Source organism: Mustela nigripes, chromosome 5 (assembly GCF_022355385.1).
Source record: "Mustela nigripes isolate SB6536 chromosome 5, MUSNIG.SB6536, whole genome shotgun sequence".
Lineage (NCBI taxonomy): Eukaryota > Metazoa > Chordata > Mammalia > Carnivora > Mustelidae > Mustela > Mustela nigripes.
In genome coordinates, this window is record NC_081561.1 from 147,821,096 (window position 1) to 147,848,326 (window position 27,231).

The window sequence follows — 27,231 nt, forward strand, 5'->3', positions numbered from 1 at the left end:
TCCGAGGCTCCGTCATGGGGAACCCATCACCTCCTTACCTGTTTGGCTTCAACGTCCAGTGCCCTCTCCTGGCTCACGGCCGCCGCGCCCATCACACCTCCTCGAAGTTCCTTCATCCTGACTCGCTCCTCCCCAGGTAAACGCCCGGCTCAGGCCCACCCCTCCTCCGGGCTCGACTCGAGTGTTGCCGTATCCGGGAATCCTGCCCTGTGACTCCACGTCCAGCAGCCTCAGCGACCCCCATCTGACCCTCCGCGGCGCTTGTCACCATCTACCGGACTAAGCATCTTTTTATGTATCTTATCTACTGTGCAGCTCCCATGACTGAATGTGAGCCCCACGAGGTCAAGGATTTTGTCTGCTTTATTCACCGCTGCAACCCTTTGGCCTGGAAAAGCCCCCAGAGTGGCTGCTCAGTGTTTGCTGAGGGAGCAAAGACATTGAGCTGTGGCGTGAGGAGGACTTAGAGGACCCAAGTCTTGACTTGCGGAAGCCACGATTCCTGATGGATGTACTTTGGGGCGAATCACTGACATTCCTATGTGCTCGTCTCCTTCCGTCTGTGAAATGTTTCTGTTGGTAAAATACTTCACCCAACTTGTTTGTCAGGATTAAACGAAGTAATAAATGTGAAAAATACCTTCTAATTTCTACTACACAGAGGCCAATTAACTTGCACGGCACCATTTACGAGCACGTGAGAAGGAGAGGTTCGGACAGAGCAGATGTATAGTCTCCCTTTTGCCCAACAGAGTCTGGTGTTTTAGATCAAGGGCCACTTTGGGACCTTTCTCGAGGTATTTATGGCTTGAATAATATTTATTTTAGATAGGTGGAGAACGTATTTCAGGTCATCCCTCAAACCAGAGGGCTTTTCCCAAACTGAATTTTGGCAGTTGCTCTGGGGCGGTGAAGCCTGTTTCTGCTCTTCCTAAATAGGTCAAGTCACGGTGTGATGGCCACACGAGGTCAAGTCACGGTGTGATGGCCACACGCTGCAGAAAAGGGTCAGTGACACAATGGGCTGGGGTTTCTCCTTTGAAATCGGGTTATGCCTGCTCTCGGAGATGGCCACAGGCCTGCAGGATTTGTGACACGCTGGTTCTCTAGTCATTATATTTTTACCATAAAAACATTAGTCATATTTTTTTCAGGCTTTTTATTCTCTTAAGAATAGAAGCGTGGGTAGTCGATGATGAAGTTCATTTGGTATCGTGTGGAGATTTTCAGAGAACTTTATAATCATTCTAATTAATTTGGAATTTCCAAGAATACAAAAAAATAGTCCCCAGACTAATAATTCTGAAACAAAAAGAATCTGTAGGTAAAATTGAGATGATCGAGTGACCTACTTGCATACACTTGTCTTCCTTCCTCCACCTCCCTTGTTACCTTTACACGATCTGAAGTACGTGCCGGCGGAGTCAACGCTGTGGTGAGGGAGTTCACCCCACCGCCCGGCCCGTGGGCACAGAGCGAGAGCAGTGGCTCAGAAGGTGGCCGAGCTGGGAGCATTGGGCCGTCCACCGCCGGGGGACCCTGGAGCGGCGACGCCCGCCCGCTGTCTCACGCCGCACCGAGAAGGCCGGGCCGCTTCCACCCGGGGGGAGAGATCTACAGATTTAAGAAATCTGAAGTTTAAGGGGAAAGTTCAGTGGCTGCTCATTTGTGGAACAAAAAGCTACTTGTCCTTGGTGAGTTTTTGTTTTGTTTTGGAATTCAGAAAACACTGCGTTTGCGCCGTCTTTGTAACTGTTTCAGGCAGCGCCGGCTTCATTGAGTCGGACCTTGACCGATCGCTTATTCGCGCAACTTTGGTCGTGGCTTGGGGACGGAGAAGCAAGCGGACTTGTATTGGGCCTGTTAGGAGCTGCACGCTGTTCTAGAGACTTCACATTTATTTTAGGGAGTCCTGATGACTGTCCCAGGGGCAGGTGTGACTCAGGACAGGCATGCAGGATTGGTGTGGGGCCAAGAGATTTGAGTCCGGATTTGTTCGATTCCGGAGTCTGTGCTCTCTCTATCTCATGAAGATGTTAAATATGACCTTCAGGTGCTTGGGACCTGAGGCTGGGGGCTTGTACCTTGAAAGCCTGTCGCATTGGCAAGGAACCCCGTTTTGAGGGCAGTCGGCCGTATGAGCCATAGCCGTGAGGGAGAGATGCGGATTCTGTAAACCCAAGCCCAACACAGTCTCCCTGGCTCAGTGCGCGCCGTGGGCCCTGGGCTGTGTTCCAGGACAGTGTGCCGGTGCTTCTGCACCCGGACGGTGTGCGGAGCAGGTGTGAGGCTGTGGCGCGGACGGACTGCCGTGGCAGGGCAGGGAAGGCAGGGAACGGGGCGGGAGCCGGTCCCGTGCGGACAGAGAAGAGAGCCAGGCCAGGCTGCTGGTGGGAGGAGGGGCCGGTGAGTCTGGGGCCCGGCCCGCAGAGGGGGCGAGGCTGGGTGTGAGCGGGCATCCACACGTGTGCACCCCTGGGTTTGGTTCAAGAGAACGCACCTGACTCTGACTCGTGGGAAGGTGTTCTTGTGGTGACATCGTCTTCCAGGGGAAAGTGACAAACGCGTGGCAAATGGGTTTCACCGTGTTGTGGGTTCCTGCACTGATGTCATTTAAAAAATACTGTGATTGTGTTTAGATGACAATAAGGGACGTCTGCTTTAATCGTGCTGTGACGTTCTGTTTTCTCTTATTAAGTGTTTTAATCCTTGCGAGCCTTCCTCTATCCGGAGGTCTCTTATCTAATAACAGACTCTCTAAGACAAACTGAGAAAGAGGAAGTGAAGCCCAAGAGAGACGGCAGCCGGAGTAAGCACCACAAAGCCCGTAGCCTGAGCCTTGTGAGTGTTTCTCCCCGGGGAGGCCCTCGGGTGCACACTCGGAGGTACTGGCTCTTACTTTGGGTGCATTTCCCGGAGGCTGGCGATTGGGTTTCCCAGCGCAGAGCTTATTGGAAGAGGAAAGGTCACCTGCTGGGATCAGAGGCTGGGAGCAGCGGGCTGCTGGGCTGGCTTCCAGTGCAAGCTGGGATGGAGAATTCCCAAACAAGCTTGATATGCTCACCCTGGGGTCATTCAGTGTAGACAAGCAAAGGGTGGCGGGTATTTGAGCCATCTCCGGGTGCAGTGGGGCGCGGCTGCAGAGGGGAAAGGCTGTGGGGGCTGCGAAGGGCACGGGCTGGGGCCGGACGTCGCCGAAGGGCCCGGGAGACCTGTTTGAGCGGGAAACTCATGAATCAGGTCCCCAGTCTTAAAATACGGGTCTGCACACAATCAGCCTTAGTTGACAGGTAACACAGGGCACGTTTCCAAGCACAAGAGTGGGCAGAGCGGGCACCGGCGGCTGCTCTGGTGTCCCGACCCACCGTCAGGGGCCGTGATGGCCGCGCCCGGGTTTCACCATCTGAAAAGGATTCCATCCTTGGGGCGACTGAGTGTTTCGGAAAGAAATACATTCCTTTCTTCCTTCCAGATGTTGTTTGGGAAGCAGAGCCTGCGGCTGGCAGTGGGGAGAAGAGAACCGCAGGTGTGGAAGGCAGGGCACGCAGGGGAGGGGGGAGGCGAAGGCCAGGTGACACGCGGAGGCTGCGAGGGGGTGCGGCCACCCAGGAGCAGGGCGGGGCCCGCAGCACCATGACGTGGCCCTGGGTGTGGTAGGACCTCCTCCAGGAAGGGGTCCCGACTACTCTGAGCGGGCTCGCCCGCACGTGGGTGTGGGGTGTCCTGGGGGTGGGGTGGGCGCGGCCTCTGGGACCCCCACTCAGCACCCTTCTCCCGCGTTGGGGTCCCAGGTCAGAAGCCCTCCGTGCTGCTCCCAGCCCCGGGGCGGGGGGCTCAGTGCACCCCCACCCCCGAAGTTCCAGGGGCGAGCGGACGGTGAGATTCGTGAACCTCAGGTTCCGAGCCCTTAACCGAGGCCCCGAGACTCCTCCTGCTCCAGCGCGGTGTTCGCAGGACCCCAGGACCCCAGGCCCCAACCAGCTTTCCGGGTCAGAAGCTGCATTTTCAGCCCCAGAGATCCACAGGCAGAGAGACGAACCTCACCCATGGGGAGCGTGTTGTGTTGTGTGTGCACGCGCGCGTGTGCACAGGGTGTGTGTGGATGTGTGGCGGGTGGGTTTGTGGGGGGTCGTGGGGAGCAGCCTGTGACTGTCCCTCTTGACGTGACCCTTTCTCATTTCTGTAGCGCCGGCATCAGCGCCGCGTGGCTGTTCCCTTTAGAGTGACACTGCAGGTCTTGAATCTGGGTCACTGGGAGCACAGTGCATTGGGGGGTTCCCAGGCCCTGTGCTGGGCGCCCTCCCCTGTCATGCACGGCGAGCCGGTGAGGAACTGAGGCGCCGCTGTCTTCACCGGCTCAAGGGAGGCGCCTTGAGACTACTGTGGGTTTATGTAACATCAGAATCCTTTGCTCGGAGGCCCCGTTTTCTCTCCCAGATTTCTTGCTGGGAGATAAACATGTTTTATTAAGCCACTGCCCACTGTTCTGTGTGTCTCATTAAGTGAAAACACGATAAATTAAGTCAGTCTTCTTTGGTCTTTTTGTCAGTTTGAGCTTTTTCCGATCTAGTGACCCCAGGTGCAGTGATTCGCTTCTCCCCTCCCCCATGCCCTTCAGAAGCTGTGGCTGACGCGGGGGCACCCGATCGCCTCTCCAGACGCGCAGGTGGCTCTCGAGGTCGGATGCCAGGCCACGGTGTCCTTTGAGCTCCCGATCTGCTGGGACAGGGGCTAAGGTGGCCCTTCTGTCATCCTCGTTCTGTAATCTGGTGAAACCCAGAGTTTTGTGTGTTTTTTTTTTTTTTAAAGATTTTATTTATTTATTTGTCAGAGAGAGAGTGAGAGCATAAGGAGGGGGGGCAGCAGGCAGAGGGACAAGCAGATTCCCCTCTGAGCAGAGAGCTCAGGTCCCAGGACCCTAGGACCATGACCTGAGTTGAAGGCAGACACTTAACTGACTGAGCCACCCAGGTGCGCCAAGTTTTGTGATATTTTTGAGTCTGAGAGACCAGTCCCGTTGGAAGTTAGTTTCAGAGCTTCTAAGAGCTATTTATTGACTGTCTCATTCGGTCAAAAATACCGTGTTCTCTGCTTTCCTGTGCTGAGCCGGGCCAGTGTCCAACATCCCACACCTTTCCTGCATCTCATTGAAACAAAATAGCACGTTCCTGTTCTGGAAACCGACAGAGAAGTTGCCGTTACAGGAACACTCGGGCAGGGAAGGTGGTCCGGAGAGATCTTGAAGGTGTGATGTTTTCCAGCAGTGATATGTGTAATAGTTGCTGTAATAGTGATTTCCCTGTTCTTAGAAATTGTTTCATTATGCAAACAACATCTCTCATTGTTGAACGTGCGGAAAGCCCGCGTCCTCGGCTCTAACCCCGGGCAGCCGCGCTCTCATTTGAATGTACTCCCAGCCGACATTCTGATCAGAGTTTTTTCACAGTTTCTCACTTTTACTTATAAAAACTCATCATTTTTCACACTTTCTGTGTCTAGAACATTGTGGTCAGAGGTAGAACTTTAAGTTTAGGACCTCGAACAAAGTGTCGTAGACGCGGCTGCTGTCGCGAGGCCGACTCGATGCCCCCATTCCAGAGATCCCGGCGCTGAATAAGGTTGATGTTGGTCCAGGTGAGCTCATCCCTGAAACAGCGGCTGTGCCGGGCACGAGATGTGTCTAGAACGTCCTGCGTGAGGGGTCGTGTGTCCCCATGGCCGAGGAGCTGGGCAGCCGCCTTGCACAAAGCGTCAGGAACACAATTTCAAACCCTCACGCGGGAGGCTGGACGTGTAGGAGCTCTTTCCGGGTCGCCTTCCCGCCCCTAGCTCTCGTGGACCCCTCGCGCGGGCAGCCTGGTTTCCTCGGGACTCCTCCTCTTCCTATCTTTTGGCCCAAGTGTCTATTTGGTACCCCCAAGAGTGAGGCCAGCGAGCGCTGGTCCTGTGGGGGGCAGCCCCTGCCCCTGCCCCGGGCCCCTGGTCCAACAAGCCTCCCTCCTTTCTCAGTGTCCTGCTTTCAAGCCCGTCCTGCTTGGGAAGGAGGCACCCAGCCCTACTAACCGTGCCAGAAGGGCTCGTCGGTCCCGATCCTTGCTGCCAGGACTTCAGTGACACCTGAGTGACGAGGACCTGGGTGACAAAAACTGTGCTGCTCTCAGCACTGAAATTTCCACCCACCCCCCTTGGCCAGCCAGCGTGGTCAGCCACCCTGAGCCCGACAGCCCCATAAGGAAGACAGGGAGGTCAGTGCTGGTGTGAAAGGCTGAGCCCCGTCCCTGTGGGCTCAGGGGTCCCCGGCTGGCTCAGGCGGGCCAGGATCTATGTCCTCTGCACCAGCGGCTGTGTGTGAGGGTGGAGTCAGAGGCCTGGAGCTTTGGGTGCTTGGGAGGGGGACTGGGCAGAGGGCAGTGTCTACCCCCAGCCCTGCCGCAGAACCCAGGACTGGGTCCCGGGGGTCCCGTGTGAGGGTCAGAGGTGCTGCCTGATGACCCCTAGGGTGAAGAATGAAGCATTTTAAGAGATTTATTTGAGAGAGAGGAAGAGCAGCGGGGGAGGGGCAGAGGAAGAGGAATCCCAAGGGGACTCCGAGCTAAGCCTGTTGCGAGGCTCAATCCCACGACCCTGAGATCACGACCTGACCTGAAACCAAGAATCCAAGGCTCCGCCGACTGCACCCCCAGGCACCCCCGAGGCATGAAAGCTTCACCCGCGTCCGCTGCTCTCTGGGGCTTCACTCTTTTTCTCTGAGTCTCTCTGCCGACCTGTTGGCACACACGGGCCACGGCTGCGGCCTCCACCCCCGCAGCCGCGTCCTCCGAAAACCCTGGGGCCGGCCTCCCGCGGCCGCGCGCTCGGAGAGTCGCCGGCAAAGGGTGCTGCGGGCTCGGGAGGTCGCACCGTCAGGTTTCAGTCCTCACTTTCCTTCCTCGGCACTTCCTGCCTCGCCTGCCCCAGGATCCGCTGGGAGTTTTTTTTTTTTTTTTTTTTTAGATTTACTTATTAATTTGAGAGGGAGAGAGAGAGAGAGCAGGGCTCTATCCCAGGACCCTGAGATCAGGACTGAAATCACGAGTTGGACGCTTAACCGACGGTCATCCAGGTGCCCAGGAACACTGGGTTAATTCCTCTGGCCACTTCTTTCTGGTCTTTTTTCCTGGCTTCAATTTGTCTTTCGGCTCCTAAGCATAAGCACACGCTCCCAGCCTGCTGTCCACACCTCTGGGCTCAGTCACAAGCTCCTGTGCAGAACGGCGGGCGGCGCTGCCTCTGGGGCGCCCCGCGCGGCCCCTCGGCGCACACTCACTCATCTTTCAGAAACCTTCACTCTTTATCTTCTCGATGAGGAGACAGACCCTGGAGACTGACTTGAAAAACGACTAACGTGGGACTGAGACGGATCTAAATTCACACCAGGAATGACCAGTTACACAGACCTTCATTCCTGCACATTCTGTGCCGGACGCGAAACCGATTTCCTTCCCCTCACACACGTCTCTGGAATGTCGCCGCAGGAATATGTTAGAAACTTAGAAGTAAGTTCCCAGTTCTTCCCAGTTCTGCCTGTCCTGTTGAGATGGAGAAATCGGCATCATTTTAACTCCTTCTCTGTCTTGTTTCTTACTGATTTTTCACAATATCCCCCAAACATGCGTGAACTTTGGGATCAGAGGACATGACCTTGAGTCTTAGCACTTCAACTTACTAGGCGTAATACATTTGAGGAAGTTGCTGTATTTCTCGGAGTTTCAGTTTGACAACATCAACACTACCTTGTTGTGAGGGTTAATGACACTGAGTCAGGGAAATGTCAAGGTATGAGCCCAAAGCACCTGGCCGCTGGCCTTTAGACCACCAGCGACCCCTCCCTCCCCTCCATGACTCCCTCGTCATGGAGGGGGTTCTTCTTCTCCAGTCAGTTCTCTGAACTTGCTCCCCATCATTCCACGACTTGCAAAGCTCCCCTGCTGTCCCAACCCTCTGTCTGTTCTCACGTTCCAGTTCGTGTCTCTGCTTTCTGTGCAGGTGCTGTTCGCCTCCATACCCCCTCCTCCTTGGCTGAGCACCAGCCCCTCCTTTTTCACAAGGACTGCTCGGACCGGTGCAGTGGCTAGAAGCACACACTCTTTCCCTCCTCGGAAGGCTCCACCTCTCAACACTGTCTTCTCAATGATGAAGCACGTTCAGCCTTGCCAACACGGCAGTGTAGTTAACACCAGGGATTTTTCTCTGTTTTCCAGCGGTGTAACTTTCTCAAAGTCAGGAAATAAATTGCACCACGTATCTGTACATAGTATCATGCCTGTGGTAGTTATCTAAAAATATGAACTTATAGGAGGCAGATTAGGTTGGAGTGGTTTTTATGAGTACAAATTTCAGACCAGATAATTTAGCTCTGCAGGCCCAGAGCTAGAGCAGGCAGTGAGCACGAAGCCTGTACAGCTTAAATCTTCGTAAATTCTAAAATTTGAGGTGTCAGCCACGTTGGTAATTCCCCCTGTAAAATGCACTTTTATCCTAACTGGGAAGTTTGCTGATGTGATTTGCTGAGTAGCGTTTTCTTAATTTTATACGGAAGAAGAGAGGTAGATCCAACAGCGTGGCATGGACCCAAGCCACTGCTGAGTCTGAGACCCGATTTCCGGTGTCGCCCACTCCTACCTTTCCACCAACGCCACGGTTTTAGATTCCTCCTCCCTCCCTCCCTCTCCCTGTCCCGCTTCCCGCCCCTGTGCTAACCGCTGCCTTTCCCAGGAACGGCGGTTCGTCTGTCTGTCCGTCCGCCTGCCTCCGTCTCTGCCTCTCTGTCCTTCCCACCTTTCTCTCTTCCCCTCCCCCTTCCTTCCTCTTATTCCCTCCCTCCCTGCCGTCATTCCTAAAAAATGTATGTTTTGTTTTGATTTTGAAACCTTTTTCTCGCACCTTTGGGATTTCAGGGGAGGTCTCGCGCGCATGATGAGAGTAGAGAACCGTTCCTGGTGTCTCTTTGCTGACAAACCACCTGTAGTTGTGGCTCAAAACAATGATTAATTATTATTGTTGTTGTCGTTATTATTACTATTATCTCTTGTGGCTCTAGGGGTTGACCGGGCCCAGCCGAGTGCTTCTGGAGCAGATTCAGTCAGAGGGCGGCGGGTATCAGAGTCCCCCGAAGGCTCTAGTGGGCTGCGTGGTGTCCCACTGGCCTGGCTGGCAGCAGGGGTCCCCGTGGCAGCTCTCTGCCAGACCGCCTACACCCAGCCTCTCCTTGTGTGGTTTCCGCTGGGTTCCAGAAGGAAGCATGCATCCCAGGAGGCCCCGTGTGCAGCCTCAGAAATTCCAGATCACGACTTCTCCTCTCTCCTACCCGTCAGGCGGCTGGCGGAGTTGTTAGAGCAGCGGCCCAGGGCCGACGGGGCGGCCGAAGGGGCGTCCGCGTTGCAGCCTCAGGCCCGGGGCCAACCCTGCTGGTCTGGGCTCAGGTCTCTGGTTGGAAGGATCTGTAAAGCTGATTGAGTCCTTTGTCTTCCCTTAAGGAAACAGCTCAAGGCAGACTGTGAGGACATCCACTTGACTGAAAAACTTTCTTTACACAATTGTTGCTTGAAATCATGGACATTTTTTTAGGATTTTGTAATGTTTTCAATTTAAGAAATTGTTTATTCATAGTTAAACACATTTCCCAAGTACCTGCTTTCCCTTTTCACCTTTTCCCTCTTGCGGGAGCCGGACGCGTGTCCGGACGCGTGTCCGTGGCCAGAGCCTCCCCTGCGTGCTGCGCTCCCGAGTGTCCGCGGCCGAGAGGGCTCCGGCCCGGCCCTGGGCGGGACCCGCGCTTAGAACCAGGAGCCTCTGGAAAGCTCGGGCCGGTGCAGCACCCCCGACGCACCCCACGCTGCAAAGCGGTTCCTCCCGGACGCGCGATCATCTAGAACCGCAGCCGGCGTTGGGCTGAGCGCTCCGCCCGCGCGGCCGGGCTCCAGCTGGGGAGATCGCGCTTGTGGATGCGTCGCCGCGGCCGGTGTCGCCCGAGGTTCACGCGGCTCTGGGTGTCTGTGAAGTGAGCGGCGCCTGTTTAAGTGCGAGGATGGTCGCCTCAGGCCGAGCGCTCGGGGGGTTCGACGCAGGCCTGTTTCGAGAGAGATGAGCACACCATGGCTCTGAGCTTCCTAAGGACGGTGTCTGGTCTGGATTTGCCGACAGAACTGAGCGGATATTGGGGCAAAGATCATCGCGAGCTCCAGGCCCGACGGGAGTCCCGGAGCGCGGCCAGCGCCGGCGGCGACAGGAGAGCCGTGACGACCCCGCTCCCCGGCTTCTCCGAGAGGCGACAGGATGGCCCTTTCCTCAACCTGCCCCTTCCCGGGTTTTTGTTTTTGGGTTGGTGTTTCTTAGCGAAATCAGATCTGTTTCTCTGTCTTTTTTCCTTTTTTTTTTTTTTTTTTTTTTTTTTTTAAGGCAGACCGAGTCGAGGGCTATAATTGCCCCAAGAAGGCTCACTTCCCCACCTGCCCGCCCAAGGAGACCATCAAAGGGGATGTTTGTGGGACTCAGCAGAGAGCACAGGATGTGCACGTCCCCAATTCCCCAGGGGGCCGGTGTCTTCCTCTGTAAGGCCTTTGGGGCCATAGAAGGCCCCTTCCAGCAGCTTCCACCCACAGCAAGAAGCAGAACCTCGGAGGTCGGGGGAGGCGGTGGAGGGGGTTGAGGTGTTCCTCTCGCACAGAAGAGGCGACAGGCTCGCTGCGTCGATGGACATCTTAAGCTCTGTCCAAGAGCAGCACCTCTTGGTGTGGAGGGACTTTTATTCAGAAGGACTTTTGTCAGGTAGGGACAAAGGCAGTGAGGGTCCCTGGGGCCATAAGACCTGTGAGTGGCTCAGAATCAAAGAGGAAAAGGCTTTTCGTCTACGGAGAAAGGGGAAGGAGAAGACAGGCAGACTGGTTTTGGGGGGGCGGGGCAGGGGACAACGGGACGAAGGGAATGGTCTGTTCTGCCAGGAAAAGCAGCTGCCGCGGTCAGCCAGGTCCCGAGAGAAGCTGACAAGGGACCAGGCTCCACATTTCATGCTCACCCGGGCGCGGGGACAGGCGGGGTTCAGGGGATGAGAGGCAGGCATGAAGGCTGACTGGCGTCCGGGCAGGACACGCAGGGTGAGTCCCGAGCGGAGCAGGGCGAGTCCCGGTGAGCTGGGGGAGGAGGCAGAGACGCTTGCTCCGCGGGCCTGGCAGGCCCGGCTGGTCCGGTTCTGGCTCAAAGTGCTCTCTGGGTCCCTTTGCTACAAAACCTTTGGTGTTTCCTGAGACTGGAGTCACAGCAGACACTGTATGCTGAGCGACACCTTTCTGAGGTCCAGAGCTCTTTCTCCTTGTTCGCTTTTTTTTTTTTTTTTTTTTTTGCTGTTTTTTAAATCACTCAGCCCTAAAAATGAGTTTCCCAAGCAAATCATGAGTTGCTCCCTCTAACGACAGCGCACTCCGCTCTGCCACCTGCCTGCTCAGAAAGGTCGCGTGCCCAGCTTCTTGGGACTTGTCTTTCCACCCCAGTCCCACAACAACCGCTCACATGTGACGAGCGCTGTTCTCCATGCTCCACAGGGACCGACCCCGTGTTTCCAGGACACGCTGAGGCAAGAGGCACTCGGCCGTTATCTGACAGAGGAAGGAACTGGGGTGTCCCCGCAAGGTCAGGAACTGATCTGTGGGTGCACAGATTTTGGGGGAAATCCAGACGCAGGGGCTCCAGGAGCTGCCCTAACCACAGCCACATGTACCGGTTCCCAGACTCGTCTGTGCCTTCCCAGGCACTCTGCAAAGTGTCCAAAGTGTCATCACGGGACATGATCAGGCCCCGGGGAGTGGGGATGGTGGGGAGAAGGTTTGAGCTCAAACTGTGGCCATGAGTGGAAACGCAGCTCGAAGTCACCACGAGGAGAACAGCCACCCTTGAGTCCCGCCTCCTGGGCTCCCCCTCGGGCGGGACTCGCCTTCCAGGGAGTCACATGATCAGCTGGTGCCCCGCAGCACACACAGGGTTAACCTTCTGCATGTGGCCAATAGGCGTTACTTTTAAGTAGGAAGTGGTAGTTCAGCAAATTTGCTTTTGGCCAATTCTGGTCTCTTACTGTTTTTTTCTTAATGGCTATTAGAAATTGTGTCTTGTCGAGAGAATCACAGCGGCGTCGTGAAGCATTGCCGGGCGGGCGTAACGGGACAGTGCCCGTCGGGCCACGGCGTTTCTAAGGTGAGCACGGCCAAGCCCCTTGCTTCTTTCAAAAGCATCTTCCTTCCTTTGACACCCTTGCCTGGGTGGCATCAGGAATCCCAGGACACTGGCCTGGTGAGTGTGTTGCATTCGATAAAACAGCCTTGGTTTTGTGGACGTTGTCTTTCTGGCTTTAGGAACAGGGCTGTGCTTTCAAAAATCTCCTTTTTGCCTCCAAGTGCACAGTGAGTGATTCATCCCAATTGCCTTGCTTTAGAGCGTGGGGCACGGTCTGGGCATTGCTTCTTCAGACAGTTCAGTACCCGCAGGGCGGTGGTCTTGAGTGAGATGCAGTCATTTACTTAACATAAAAAGTTTGGAGAGCGAAAAACTAAGCTAAGAGATGTTTTGAAACCAATGCCAAATGTGATCTGTGCGATGGAAGGTAGTGGGTGTGCATTCTGGGCGGGGGATCGAGTTGGAAGGAGCTTGTAAGGTGTTTAAGAGGAGTTGATGGGGTGGAAATTTTTATGAGATTCAGGGCAATACAGAAGAACTCTGATAATGGCTGCAAATGCCATAATGATTAGGAAGTGAGTGTCTCATGACCACGGAAGAGTGTGTGTGGCCTTGGAGAGGGTCTGCTCCAGATCCCTCCCAAAGACTGCCCTCAGCAGAAACAGAAACAGAGATTGTGGAGATCAGCACCGGGAAGAGATAAACCCAAGGTCTGTATTGGAGCTTTTCTTACAATGAGGAAAGTTATGATTTCTGCAAACAAAAAAGAAAATATAAAAGTGAGCTTCCAAAGAAGCAGAAAAACCAAAAGAAAAAAAAAAATTTCAAACCTATAGGCAAACCACTAGGAAAAACCTCCTGGCTTCTGTCTTAACTAGTTTTGTTTGAAAGCAGAAGGGAGCCAGCCTAGACTTCCAGCTTGGCTGTCACTATCTATGTGCCCATGATTCAGGTGAGCTGAGAAAATGTACTTTTATTGAGTAGCTACGGTTGCAGGACAGGAGATTCTGATATCAATTAAAAGGTTTTAAAATATACATATTATCTGAGCTCCCCTGAGTGTTGACTGTCCTTCACAGAGACCCCGTGAAGACAAAGTGGGTTAGAATGCTCAGAGCGAACAGCCCTCTAGTCTTCCATCTGAAACTGAAAATGGGTACAGTGTCTACCTTCAAGGGTCTTGTTAAAAGAGATAAGGGGTGTAGAGCAGTGATCCCTGGTGTCCAGTGTGCAACTGTGACTGTGCCCCCTGTTGTAGCACACCCCCACAGTGCTCTCACACGTGCACATGCATAAACACACGTGCAACACCAATATGCAAACGTGTATTCATACAACACACACTCGCACGCACATGTGTGCACACAAACACACGCGCACAACACATATATGCACGCACATACACACACAACCTACTTACCCTCATACACTTGTGCACACAGGTGTGTGCACACACACGCACGCTTCAGTTCTTGTTCTGTATCCTCTGGGCCGTTGCTGGTTGTGCAAGTAAGCACAGATTTAAAATCTGCTTCCATTCAATTTTTAACTGTTCAACGTGTTCAGTGAAAATGTTAGCAGTTTTCCTTGATAATATTTTGATGTCTTATTAATGTTTTCCCCAGATTTAGTTTTCTGGGGCAGGCTCTAACCTTGGCCGGAGGACCAGGAGTGGAAGTCAGTGTGCTGGCACCCCTTCTGCTTTTCCAGACCTTGTCTTTTCTCTAGGGGCTCCTACTTCCCGTTTGCGGCCCCTCTGCCTGCCGCCACCCACTCCTGGTCCCCACAGAGCGTGACCGGCCTGAGCATGTGTCAGCTGGTCCCAGTGAGGATGCTTGCTGCTAAGAACCTGAAATGTGTTCCACCTGCCCCTGGTCAGGTGACTAAGGAACTCCCAAGGCCCTCAGAGTTCAAAGAACAGAGGTGCCGTGGGATTCCTCTGCGCGGGTCGGGAGGGGGGCGTGCTTGCATTGGGGGTACGTGGACCGCTGCCTGCCTTCTCCACTGTGGCGCGTGGGCTGCCAACATTTCCTTGGCTTCCAGGGCTGGTCTGGTTTTTAGGGCATATAGTATCAGATTTCTGGTTTTTTAAAGACTTACTTATTTATTTGAGAAAGAGAGAGAGAGAGAGAGAGAGACTCTCAGGCAGGCTCTGGGCTGAGTGCGTAGCCCTGACAAGGGGCTGGACCCCATGACCCTGAGATCATGACCTGACTAAAACCAAGAGTTGCAGGGCCAAGGGACTGAGCCTCTCCAGCACCCCGTTCATTTCATTTGTGAATGACTCAGTCAATTAGCCGTTAGTTTCTGGGACTCATTTGCATGTGGTCACTAAAATCCTACCAGAAGTCACTCTCTTGCTGTAATAAAATATACGTTAACATTTTCAATACTATTTTTTAAAAATGTGACTCTCATTAAGTAACACTGAATTTTTCTTAAAGTAACACTTTGCAAAGGTCTCATGAGATTTAATTTATCGTCATGAGCCTCTAAAACAGGAAAGGGAGCCCCACAAAGGTGTATCTTTTAATGAAAGTTGATTTCTGAGCACGTCCACGAGCAGGGAGCAACCCAGCAGTCAGTTTCTGACTCTCATCTGCGGTGTGTCTGGGAGGTTGTTACTGCTTGTGCGAGCAGGCGCTGAAGGAGCGAGGAAACCCCTAGGAAGCTGCTGGGTTGGTGTCCAAGAGCCGGACGCGGTTCGCGGCGTTTCCCAAACCCCCCAACCACAGAGCCATCCCCCCCCCCCCCCACTCTCGCTTCTTTCCGCCCAGAGCCTTCCTGGGAACCACGTTCAGAGGCTGGTCTAGTCCAGCACTCTGGTCCCTTGACCACACATGAGTACGGGCAAGAGTAATGTGGACTGTGTGGACCCCAATTGTTGAGTGGTCAAAGCAGACATGCACAGGACCCACGGCTCTTGCCAACGTCCCATTTTTCTAACAATGCAGAAGACGCAGCGGAGCACCAGGCACATTCCCGGAGGAGCCCAAACCGTTCGCCATGGCTCGCCGAAAACGGGCTTCAGTAAGCAGTGAACATGAGGTGTTGTGGAAAGTGTGTGTGAAAACATGTCACAAAGGTCCCCAGTTGATACCCGCCCATCCTGCAAAGAGAAGACGTCCCCGGGTGTCTGATTCCAGTGGACAGAGCTCCAAGTCTGTCAAATCCTGTTCGTGTGTAGTCAGAAATGTGGGTAACAGGTATCGTCTGCTCCAAAGCTCATTTAGATGTTTCGATGGGGACCCCCAGGTTTCTGTCTTTGGCAAATGCCATTACTGTATTTCCAAGGAGGGCTGGTCCAGGTTCACGGTCCCTGGAGCCCCAGCTAGAAGGCGGAGGTGCAGCCTGCTGTAAGCCTTCCTTTCTAGAGTTCTACTCCAGAAATGCTGCCTTAGTGGGTCCGGTGCTGCCCTCGCCACCTCACTTTCAGGGAAGACTCACGGTGCTTGACGGAGACGCATCTCTGGAGGGAGCCCGGGCCGGCCTCGCTCAATGGCCCAGCCGTTCTTCTGATGTTACGCCACGGTCTGTCTGTGTAACCTCCGCTCGTGGGAGTGCAAGACGAGACCCTCTTTCACGTGATAACCCTGCAGGTTACTCGATGACTTCATTCTGCCTGAGCCGTCGTGGTCTTCAGGCCATGTGACCGGCGCTGACATGCGCAGTGGGCGGTCGCTTCTCTCCGCCTGGCCGCTGGGCCTCACCCGATTCCCGTGGCTCACGTTGCCCATCAGGCAGTCAGAACCACCACGGAAGTCTGACCGGAGCACGGTGGGTGGCTCTCTCACCTACCTCCCCTAAACCTCAGAGTTTCACTGATTTGACCTAAAAAGCAAACAAATTAATCTTAGCAGGATGTGTTTAGGGAGCAGAGTTTTAGTTTTCTACTGCTGTCGTCACAAGGTCACTCCAGCCACGCAGAACGAGTACCTTACAGCGCCGCGGTCACGCGTCCGGCCGGCCCGACCGGGCTGGGGGAGCTGTTGGCAGGCGGCGTTCCCTCCTGAGTCTCTAACGCAGGACGTGTCTCCGTGCTCGGTAGAATTGCGGCCGGAATTCAGCTCTCGGTCCTTGGGGACTGAGCCGCGTTCCTCATGTTGGGTGTCAGGGGCCGCGGAGGACGGTCCCAGCTCCCAGAACCCAACCCCCGCTCGGTCCTCAAAGCAGCGATGGACGAGCCCTTCTGCCTTCCTTCCTTCCTTCCCTCTCCCATCGCGGCTGGGGACGATCCCCGCTGCTAAGGACTCGAAGCGATGCAGGACCCACCTGAGCAGTCCAGGGTCGTCTCCCCATCGCAAGGTTCAGATGCGCAGTCCCGTTTGGCACGGGAAGGCACGTTTCCCCAGGTTCTGGGGACGAGGCGTGGGGACCTCTGGGGCCCTGCTTCTGCTAACTGCACGCACTGACCCTGTCTATCGGGGCAGAGTGTCTCTTGGTGAGCGTGCGAGCAGCCTGTGTCTGTCGGTGAGCGTGCAAGCAGCACGTGTCTGTGAGTGTGCAGTGTGTCAGTGAGTGTGCGACCAGCACGTGTCTGTCAGCGAGTGTGCAAGCAGCGTGCGATCGAGGGGCAGTATGATGTGGACAATGGGACCTTCCGTGGAGGCGTGTAGCTCACGCCGCGCAGACCCCGCCGTCTCTCGGTGGAGTGACGGCCGAGTAAGTCTCCTCCCGTGGCTTCCGCTGCCAAACTTCCATTTTCAACCTGCGTAATGACCATTGAAACCCAAGCACAGAACCTCTGCTTCTGCACACGGAATGTCACCCTGTGACATGCGGCCGATTGTTTGATTCTGTCCGAGTTCTTCCACACGGATTCTGTCGTCCAGTTTAATAATTCTCGCCTCGGGCGCCGCGTCCTCTTCAGACCTGATGAGTTGCTTCCTCTGCTTCTGTCGCTCACAGTCATAAAAACGGCGGGTAGCGCCGGGCTGCGGACAGAGCCCAGCCTGGTGCCAGGGAGGGTCTTCTGCGAGCGGTCACCGACTGGCTGTCGTTCCCTACATCACACGGCACGGCGCGAGGACTGGCCGGTGGCAGGTGTAACCGCGGACTCGCAGCGCGCCCCGGCCTCCCTGCCCTGCAGGCTCCGCGGAGCACCCAGCGCTCCCGCCCCGGCCCCCCCGCCCCCCCGCGCCCTTCCTAAGCCCCGCCAGCCTCCTGCGGCGCCGACCAAGGGCGCAGACCCTCTCCCCGCGGGCGAGTTCCGGGAGCTCCTCCGCCGTCCCTTCCCCGGACTCCGCAGGCTTCGGTCTCGGACCTGGGCCTCCCGCGTCCCGCATCTCCCTCGGTGCCACGCCACGGTGGGCGGCACGGGAGACCCCAGGGGCCCGAGGGGGCGAGAGCCTGTGAGGGGCCGAGGCTCAGGCAGGCGGTGGCCGGAGCCACCTGCTGGGTCCCTGCGGCGGCGGCGGGGCTCCGGGCGGGAAGGCTCTTCACCGCAGAGCCAGCGGACAGAGCCGCGTTTCGAAGCGCGGCGTCACGGTTTCCTCCCAGAGGACTGGACTTCCTCCCCGGGACAATTCCGAACACTTCGTCCCACAGATTCTCTTCACAGCGACTGGTTCCGGATGAGTGTTCGTATTCCCGGCTGTGGGAGAGACGGTGACTTAGGAAATACTCGAATTTCAAAGATGGACAAGTTACGTTTTAAAATCGGTTGAGCCCCGGAGCGCTTCTGTGTGACCTGCTGCCTTGGCAGTAAGAGCTGGCAGGACAGCTGGTGCCGGCGAGGACATGCTAGCGAGGGCGAGAGCGAGGGGGGGGGACGAGCTTCAAACACAAGGTGAGGCAAGGCCTTCCATGTCCGGAAGCTTCTCGACTTGGGTTTGTCGGCTCAGCGAGGATGGACGCGTCCCCAGCGGCGGCCACCAACCCGGTAGATAAGACAGTATGTCCCCCTCTGTTCAGTGGAGAAGGTCAGAAATGCCTTCATGACTTTACCATCTTGGTGCTTGTAACAAAGAAGTTCAGGACGTATTTCTCCAAAAAGACGACATTTGCTACTCAGGACCTGAGGCGATTTACTTGCACAGAAAAGCACGTGTGGGGTCCTCAGGGCTTGTGGCGGCCCAGATGCCAGTGTGTCACCAGCACGGTTTCCTCAGCACATTTTGCATGCGCCTGCGGTGACGGTGGTGGTTGGAGGCTCGCTGAATCATTTCCAGTCACACGACTCACTGGCATCCACCTAAACTTGACGATGGTGTTTTCTCTCGAGAACGCTGATTCTTAACCACAGCAGCGTCGAGTTCGCCGCTGTCCAGGCTTGCAGACTGTTCACACGGAGCAGGCAAACAAGTCCCCGTGGCCCCAGCCCGGCCTGAGCACCCGCTCCCCCTGCGCCGGGGCGGACGCCGGCCACGAGTCGGCCGCTCGGACCCTCGGCCTCCCGGGGCGGCCTGGCCTGCGCGGCTTTACCACGGTCGGTTTGCTGGAGGCTCCGGGCTGCGGCTCACGTGTGACTCATCTTTGTGCCCCGTGTCATCCTCCGCAGGCAGCCCATAGACATTCGTTGAGCGGAATTAAACATGAATTCAGAAGACATTATAGGTCCGGGTGTGGTTGAAGGAACCATTTTTCTGAAGCGGGGTTCCCGCTGGGGTTCCCGCAGGGCACCGAGTCTGGAGCGCATGAGGATGCCCCCTTTCACAGCTGCTCTGCTGCCAGCCCTCATGGCCACCAGCCCCCACGTGGTCCGAATGTCGTCATGTTCCCCGCCCCCCATGGGAAGGCCGAATGGCCCCCCTCAGCTTGGCATGCCATCTGTCCCCTCTGTGATCACGCACCCGGCCACGGCTCCCCCCCGAGCACTCCCTCCAGCAGCTCCGTGGCCCCCTGCCATGTCCCCCCACGTCCCCCAGTCAGTGCTTTCCATACTCCCGTGGCTGCCTCAAGTCCTGTCTTGCTCACAGACCTGTCACATGCCCCTCCCTCCTCGGGGGGACCCTGACCTACAGCATCTGTTGTCCTAACCAGCATGTTTGTCTGGACCTTGTGCAGTTACTGGATTCGCTCTCTTGGGGTTTAATTTATGTACAATGAATGTCACCAGCCTGAAGTATCTGATTCTGGGGGTCTTGACAAGTGTGTCCAGCAAGATCACGATCCTGACAGGGGACACTTCTGTCACTATAGAAAGGTCCCTGTGTTCCCTTCAGGCGGTGTCTTCTCGTCCCTGAGGCGTGACACTCAAGGACCAGACTTCCACCACTCTTGCTTTGCCTTTTCTAGAATTTCACGTAAATGGCATAACGCCACTCCTGGTCTTGTATGTCTGGATTCCTCACCCAGCCAAATGCCCCTGCCATCGCCGCCCCCACTGGCGCGTCCATCAGGACTCTGCTTCTTGCTTGGGGGGCAGTGATCTGTGATACGGAGACGGCACAGTTTGCTTATCTGTCCACCCGCTGATGGAAGCCTCTGTTCTAATCCAGGGCTGTCACAGAGAAACCTGCTGGGAACGTTCAAGTACTAGTCTTTTATTTTCATTTCTCTTGGCTAAAAACGTTAAGACTCAGCTGTTGGTTTACATGGTAAGTGCATGTTTAGCTCCTAGAACATCGGCCCGTGGTCTTCTCAGTGTGGCCGTGGGACTGCTGGGTCATCTGCACGTCTCTGGCCTTGCCTCCTGTCTTGTCTGCCCCTGACGTTAGCCACCGAGTGGGTGAGAAAAGGTATCTCATTGCACTTTTAATTTGCATTTCCGTAATGACTAATCTCATCGAACAAGTTTTCTCATAAGGAATTGCCACCATGTGTTTCCTTTGGTGAACTCACTTCACATTTTTTGCCTGTCCCTTCTTGATGTTGAATAGTGAGAGTTCTTTGTATATTCTGGATATGATCCATGATCAGATACAAGGTCACAATTTTTTTTCCCATTCCATGATCTGTTTTTACTTTTCTCAAGTGTCTTTCAAAAAGCAGATGTTTTAAATACTGATCAATTACAAAAATTTTTGAAAAGATTTTATGTATTTATTTGATGGAGAATGTGTTTACATGCACGCAAGCAGGGCAAGAGGCAGAGGAAGAGGGAGAAGCAGGCTTCCTGCCAAGGAGGGAGCCTGACATGGGGCTCAATCCCAGGACCCTGGGATCATGACCTGAGCTGAAGGCAAACACTTAACTGACTGAGCCACCCAGGTGCCCCTTAAATTCTGATCAATTTTAATTTATCAATTTTCTATTTCATTTTTTTTTACAGCTCATGCATACGTTTTGCAGCTTAGATGAGACATCTGCCATTTCCAAGGGCACAAAGATTTTCTCTTCTGTTTTCCTTGGATGTTTATGATTTGGTTCTCACATTTAGAACTATAATTTATTTAGAGTTGTTGTTGTTGTTTGTAGCATGAGGAAAAGAAAAGATCGACTTCTTATGCAGGAACACCTTATCGGCCCTGCACCGTTTATTGAGAAGACTGTTTTTCCCTCTGGAATTACCTTGGCACCTTTGTTAAGAATCTGTTGGCCATTGGACTTGTGGGTCTATTTCTGGACTCTGTTCTGTCCATTGATTCCTGCATCTATTCTGTTTCCAACACCATGTTGCCATGATTCCTGTGGCTTCATAGTGTGTCTTGACACCAGGTAGTAGGAATCTTAGAATTCTGTATCCTTTTTCAAGACGGTTTTGGCCTTTCTTAGTCCCTTGGATTTCTATATAAATTGCAGGATCAGCCGGTCAGTTTTTTCCAGAAACCCTGACACCATTTTGATTTGGATCGTGTGGCATCTGTGGATCAGTTTGGAGAGAACAACATCTCACTATTGGATTATTTAATCTTGAACCTGATGCACTTCTCTTGTAACCTAGATCTTAATTTCTCTCAGCAATGTTTTATAGCCTTCGGCATGGAGATCTTGTAACGATTTAAGGTGTCCTCGTCAGTATTTTACTTCATGAGGTTTGATGTGATTATACTTTTTTCCCCAGTCCCAACTGCCAAACGTTCCAAGTATTGCTAGGGCATTGGATGACAATTGATTTGCATATGTTACTCCTCATCAGTGCTTTATTTCATGTTACGTGTTCTGTCTTTCATCTATAGAACATTTATTTGGGTCTTTTTAATATTTTTTGTCACTTTCTTCATTGCACGGTGCTTCCTCTACCCTCCGGGGCATCGAGATCGGCGGATCGTCGCTACCAGGTCGTCTGTTATCTCAGTCATTCTTGCTTCTTCGGGTCAATCATGGGTCATGTCTCCCTGTTTCTTCGAATGTCTGTGTCATGGTCAGTGTGAGAGGCTGTAGCAGATCTCCACAGAGAGGGTAGCTTGAACAGGATGCCTTTATTTCTCACGGTTCTGGAAGCTGGGAAGTTCAAGATTCAGGTGCCCCAGACCCAGTATTGGGTGAGGACCCCCCGGTTCAGTCTTCAGGAGGAGGGGGGCAGACAGAGGAAGCAAGCTGTCTCTTCTTGAAAGAACATGAATCCCATTCATGAGTGGCAGTGGGGGGCACCACCTCAAAATGCCCCCACCTTGGGGATTAGGCTTCAGCATATGAATTTCGGGGACGCACGCACATTCAGACTCCAGGGGCCTAGAAATTTTTGTTTGGATGCCTGACATGAATTTTACATGACTGAAGGCTGCATTTCATGGCATGTCTTTAAATGATTTGGGGCTTTGCTCTGGGATGTAGTGATGTTACTGGAATCAGACGGGTCATCTGAGACTTTCTTTCAAGCTTTGCTGTGGCAGGTTCACAGTAACAGTCACTGTAGGCGATTTTAGGCGTGTCCCTTCTCCAGTAGTGCTGTTCTGAGGCTGCTCTCCAATCCCCTGGGACTTAGACGGTGCTGTTACGCCTTCTGTGGGAAAGAACTCTTTCTAGCCCACCAGGGCTCTGAGGATTTCTCGGTCTCTCCTTTCTCACACTCTTTTTGCACTGCTTCCTCTCAGGGACACCTCTCTGCAGTTCCCCTTTCTCTGTGTGAAGCTCCCTCCTCTCCCGCACCTCATCTTGCCCTGACCTCCCAGAACTCTGATCCCTGTGTCCTCAGCGAGGTCCCCATTCCCTGTTCAGCTTGTCCCCACGCTCTGCACTTGGAAACTGCTTTTGTGGGAGCTGGGAGCTTCCCAGAGCTCAGGTCATGCTCACTTCTCCTGTTCTCCTCTGGTCAGAGACCACAGTCTTGGGACATCAGTTGCCCAACAGTCTGAAAACTGTTATTTCATGTATTTTCCAGGTGTTTCTGTTTGTTTCATGCAGTAGGGTACATTTGGTTTCCGTGACTCCGTCATGGCTGGCGGAATAAATCTCGCAGTCCTGTTTGATTGAACATGTCCCATTGTTACTCACATGGACGTGTTTGTCTCCTACATGGTTTTGCCACACCAAGGCTTTATGCTGTGGTTTTTCTGCATGCCCTGGGGTCCTCAGTGAGAATGTACAGCTGTAGGTCACTGTAGACGTGCACAGATGACCCCCCCCGCCCCGCCCCTAGTGTCACGTCCAGAGCAATGGCTGAGAGGCAGCAAAGACTTGCTTCCCAAGTGATGGCTCCAGATGTCAGGGAGGAAACTGGGTTTGGGCCCCCTGACCTGTGACTGCGTCAACAACACAACGAGAATCAAGTGATATGAGAAGTGTGTTCAGGGAGTCCTCAGGCTGAGGTCTGGGTCACACTGACCTCCTCCCCCAGATGTCGGGGAGTGACGCTGACCACACAGGTGAGGACCGAGCGGCGTAGCACGATCGAGTCTCCGCCCGTGCACCGAGGCTTGTCATTCCGTGCTCCTCCTCCCTCTCACTGCCCCGCTCGGTCCTGACTCATCTCGGGGACTTCTTGTGCGTCGTCCCTCTGGGCATTCCCCGCACATCACTGCCGCGTGCAGCTCAGTTGGTGAATGTCACCTCGAACCCGTGGGGTCGGCCCCACCGTGGAGGGGCAAACACTCAGCACTCACGATGCCTTTCCACCTGCTCATCTTCTCTGCCATCCCTTTGCTGGCCCCATGCCTGTTCTCCAAGGACCGAGGGGGCTGCCCACTGACCGTCTCTAACCTTTCTGCCTGCAGTCTGGTTTCTGACGATTAGGATGGGTCTCCCCAGCACACTGGTGCTGGTTCGCTCGAGGGCATGAGGGCAATATCTGTGTCATGTAAGAGATACATATGTACGTTGCTGCTGCCCTTCAAGCCAGGGGGTCCTCTTCCGCGTATCTTGAGAATGACTCTCACGTTCAAACTTGAAAAAACTCTACAAGGGATTCTCACCTGCCCAGCTGAGTGGAAGCCACGGAATCCTACTCCACACTATTTACAGGCAAGGGCTGTGAATCATAAGTGTTTTAGATGCAATCCAGAGTCCCATAGATTTTGTTCACCAGAATCCTGCTGAGTGTCACTGAATTGCATTTTGCACCAAGATTTCTGTGCGGATCGGAATCTGAGCTTCTGTGCGGATCAGAATCTGAGCTTCTGCTGGCGTCTCCCTTGTTCACACCATTGATCTGGGCTTGACAAACTGTAGCCGTGACAGCCAAGTCCGGCCAAACCCGTTCACGTGTGAAGTTGTCCGTGTCACTCTCAAGCCACCAGGGCAGATTCTAGTTGTTGGGTCAGAAACTACAGGATCTGCAGAGTCTAAAATATTTTACTGTCTGGTCCTTTGCAGAAAGAGTCTGCCCATGCTTGTTCTAAAGGACTATTTTCCTGCAAAAGAGCATGCCATGTACTCTTTGTGTCCAAGGGAAACAGAACGCCAGCCCGTAACTGCCGGGCTCCCTGGGAATGCCTGTCTCACTCACAGAGTGTCTTGCTTTCTTTCCTCCTTAGACTCACGTCCCCGCATTATCCCCGCCGGTGAGCCGGAGGGCCTGGCCGTCCGTCCCTCCATCCCCGCCCGCCCCGCCTGCCGAGAACAAGCACCGCGATGAGTGAGGTGAGCGTCCGTTTTATTTTGGCCGGGAGAGTCGTGTCGGTCGGTCGTGGCTCCCCGCAGGTCACACGACAGCTAACTCTACCTTCGTTCACCTACCAGGAGGCGATGAATCTCAGCGCCGGCTTCAACTTCAGCGAGGACTACTTTGGGTCGGGCAACAGTTCGGACTACTCAGCTGACGGTGACAGCTTCTTGTGCTCCCTGCAGGAGGTCCGGAGCTTCTCTGGGCTCTTCGTGCCCGTGGCCTACTCCCTGATCTGTGTCTTTGGCCTCCTGGGCAATGTCTTGGTGGTGGTCACCTTTGCTTTTTACAAGAAAGCCAAGTCCATGACAGACGTGTACCTCTTGAATATGGCCATCGCGGACATCCTGTTCGTCCTCACCCTCCCGTTCTGGGCAGTGAGCCACGCCACTGGCGAGTGGGTGTTCAGCAACGCCACGTGCAAGCTCATGAAGGGCGTCTACGCTGTCAACTTCAACTGCGGGATGCTGCTCCTGGCCTGCGTCAGCCTGGACCGCTACGTGGCCATCGTGCAGGCCACCAAGTCCTTCCGGCTGCGGTCCCGCACGCTGGCGCACCGCAGGGCCATCTGCCTGCTGGTGTGGGCGGCGTCCGGGCTCATCTCCGTCTGGACCTTCGTGTTCAACCAGAAGTACCACGTGCAGGACAGCGCCGTGTGCGAGCCCCGCTACCACGAGGGCTCCGACCCCATCAGGTGGAAGCTCCTCGTGCTGGGGCTGCAGCTCCTCTTCGGCTTCTCCATCCCGCTGCTCTTCATGACCTTTTGCTACGCGCTCATCGTCAGGACCCTGGTGCAGGCCCAGAACTCCAAGCGGCACAAGGCCATCCGCGTGATCATCGCGGTGGTGCTGGTGTTCCTGGCTTGTCAGATCCCCCACAACATGGTGCTCCTGGTGACGGCCGCGCAGCTGGGCAGGATGAACCGCTCCTGCCATGGCCAGAAGCTGCTGGGCTACGCCACCAACATCACCGAGGTCCTGGCCTTCCTGCACTGCTGCCTCAACCCCGTGCTCTATGCCTTCATCGGACAGAAGTTTAGGAGCTACTTTCTGAAGATCGTGAAGGACCTGTGGTGTGTGCGGCGGCGGCGGAAGTCCCTGGGCTTCTCCTGCTCCAGGCTGCACTCAGAAAGCTTCGTCTCCAGGCAGAACAGCGAGACCGCGGACAACGAGAACGCGTCGTCCTTCACCATGTGAGCGGCCCGGAGCAGGCCCGAGGTCTGGGCGACTGCGGACATGGACTCGGGACCCCGGGGGTCCCCTGTGGTTGGCCTTCCCCAAAACGGACCCCCGGGACTACGAATCAGACATTTTCGGGAATATTCGTGAAGCATCTTGTGAGCATGACCTCTTTTGATCACAGCAAAACGCACAGGGTTGGGAAACCCAAGATGGAAAAAAATCACGTAAGAGCCTTTGCACCCCTCATCTTAGGCAGAAGGTGAAACATTCCACCCGAGCCGGCCAAGTGGTGGGGGAGACGGACGGTGGCGGTTGTCACCGGTGTCCATTGTCACCGAGGATAAGGAAGACGAGGTGGTAACAGGCCATCGGGAAAGGGCAGGCTGGCTTTATTTCCCCGGAGAAGTGTTCTCTGCAGTCACCGATTCTCCGAAAGTCGGGCAGGCAGAGCTCCACGAGCCGCAGTCTAACGGCACACACTCAGCACACAGAGGGCTTCGTGACTATTGTCAGACGAATCACAGTGAAACTGGGGGTCACAGTGCAGTTTAGAATGTAAGGTGTTTAAATTACCTTCTTTTAAAAAGCACAAGGAAGCTTCCCCAAGACGATACAGAAAGGGCTTTGTTCCCACATCCACGGAAGCAGAAGCAGCCCCCGGAGCCAAGGGCATCAGGGGCCACAGGGAGCTGGGCTCGAGCTTCCCTCTCTGCTTCTGGCTTTGGTTTTTACCCAAAGTCTGAGGTTGATCATGGAATCTGATTTTAACAACTGTCTTCAACTTCTAGAAAGTTCCTAGAACTCAAGCTTTGAGAGTGCTTTGTAAACACATGAACACAAGTAGAAAAAAACAAACCACATTACAAAAATGCAGACGTGCGTTAGAAGGTACTGACGTGAGTTACAAAGATGCTGACATGTATAGCCCTGAGATACCTGTTATTGAAACTTTCTGCCGTTCTCATGAGCTTGACGTGCACCTCTGTATGAAATTCAAAGTGCCATCTTAGGGTTCCGAGTCTGTATGTCTCAAACATCATTTTGGCTTTGCAAAATGAAGGCCTTTGGTGCATGAAGTGGGAACGGTTTTCCAGAATCAGGGATCCGACTCGGGAGCTGAGGCGTTCCGGGGTCGGCCGCCCTCCCAGGCTGTAAGCGTGGGTTCCCGCGCGCAGAGCCCGGCGGCCGACTTGCATGCATGCCCCCTGTGGGTCCCGGATGCGCTCAGAGGATGTAGGGAGAGAAGTTTGTGCCTCTAAGCAGGAAATAGCTCGCTTACTGTGACACAGCTGGAAATCAGCTCTTCTGTATAATTTGAATTTTCAGAAAAGTGAAGCTTCTTTATGCAACAGTCCATTTAATTTCAGCCGTACTGAATAAAAGTGTTTCTAAAGTAGGATACAGACTTTATTTTGTCCAATATCATCGTGGTTTCTTGCTGTTTGGTGTGAGGATGTGTCAGTGCCCTCGGGAGACACAGAACCGTGTGGATTTTGGTCCGTTATTAAGCGGCTCCAGATGGCTCTTTAACGGTTCTGGTATCTTCATTTCATTGGCTTCCCCAGATGTCCTCCCAGCGTCCGGCTCTGACCGGACCTTGCGTGTGTCTGCTGGTGGCCGGTGCTCGGCCCTTTGCAAACCCCATTCCACTGTGTTCTCTGGCCAGACGGGGCGGTGCCTCAGGGACGGTGACTCAGGACTTGTCAGTCTGTTGTTAATAAATGAACTGTATACTCGGGCCTACCTTTGTCACACTCACGTGTGTGTTCAAATATGATCACAGCGGATTGTGCTGACCAGAAGACGATTTCTCTTGGTTCCTCGTACAAAGTAGTTGATCAATTATTTTTAGATAAAAGAGATTTTCCTATACTTCGTACTTCTTGAAAAAGGTGAAAATTTGGGCATTGTGTCACCTGCAAATGA

The 27,231-nt window shown here is 54.3% G+C and overlaps 1 protein-coding gene and 1 long non-coding RNA gene across 6 annotated transcripts; one reads left to right on the top strand and one right to left on the bottom strand.

Annotated features, from left to right (window-relative positions):
- Positions 1-1,417: 1,417 nt before the first annotated feature.
- Positions 1,418-27,026, top strand: CCR6 (C-C motif chemokine receptor 6). 5 transcript variants are annotated; one of them, XM_059401419.1, is made up of 5 exons: positions 10,631-10,806; positions 11,577-11,664; positions 12,128-12,222; positions 23,997-24,102; positions 24,202-27,026. In XM_059401419.1, exons 4-5 carry the CDS (start codon positions 24,094-24,096, stop codon positions 25,318-25,320), a joined length of 1,128 nt encoding a protein of 375 aa, XP_059257402.1. In that variant the 5' UTR covers positions 10,631-10,806; positions 11,577-11,664; positions 12,128-12,222; positions 23,997-24,093; the 3' UTR covers positions 25,321-27,026. The 5 variants fall into 5 exon arrangements, with proteins under 5 accessions (XP_059257404.1, XP_059257402.1, XP_059257403.1 ...); XM_059401420.1 differs by lacking the exon at positions 11,577-11,664; XM_059401421.1 differs by lacking the exons at positions 10,631-10,806; positions 11,577-11,664; positions 12,128-12,222 and adding an exon at positions 1,418-1,694.
- Positions 5,594-6,919, bottom strand: LOC132017534 (uncharacterized). Its single transcript, XR_009404319.1, has 3 exons — positions 6,643-6,919; positions 6,064-6,132; positions 5,594-5,738 (listed from the first exon to the last, which is right to left on the bottom strand). It is a non-coding gene; the product is annotated as an uncharacterized LOC132017534 (long non-coding RNA).
- Positions 27,027-27,231: the final 205 nt, after the last annotated feature.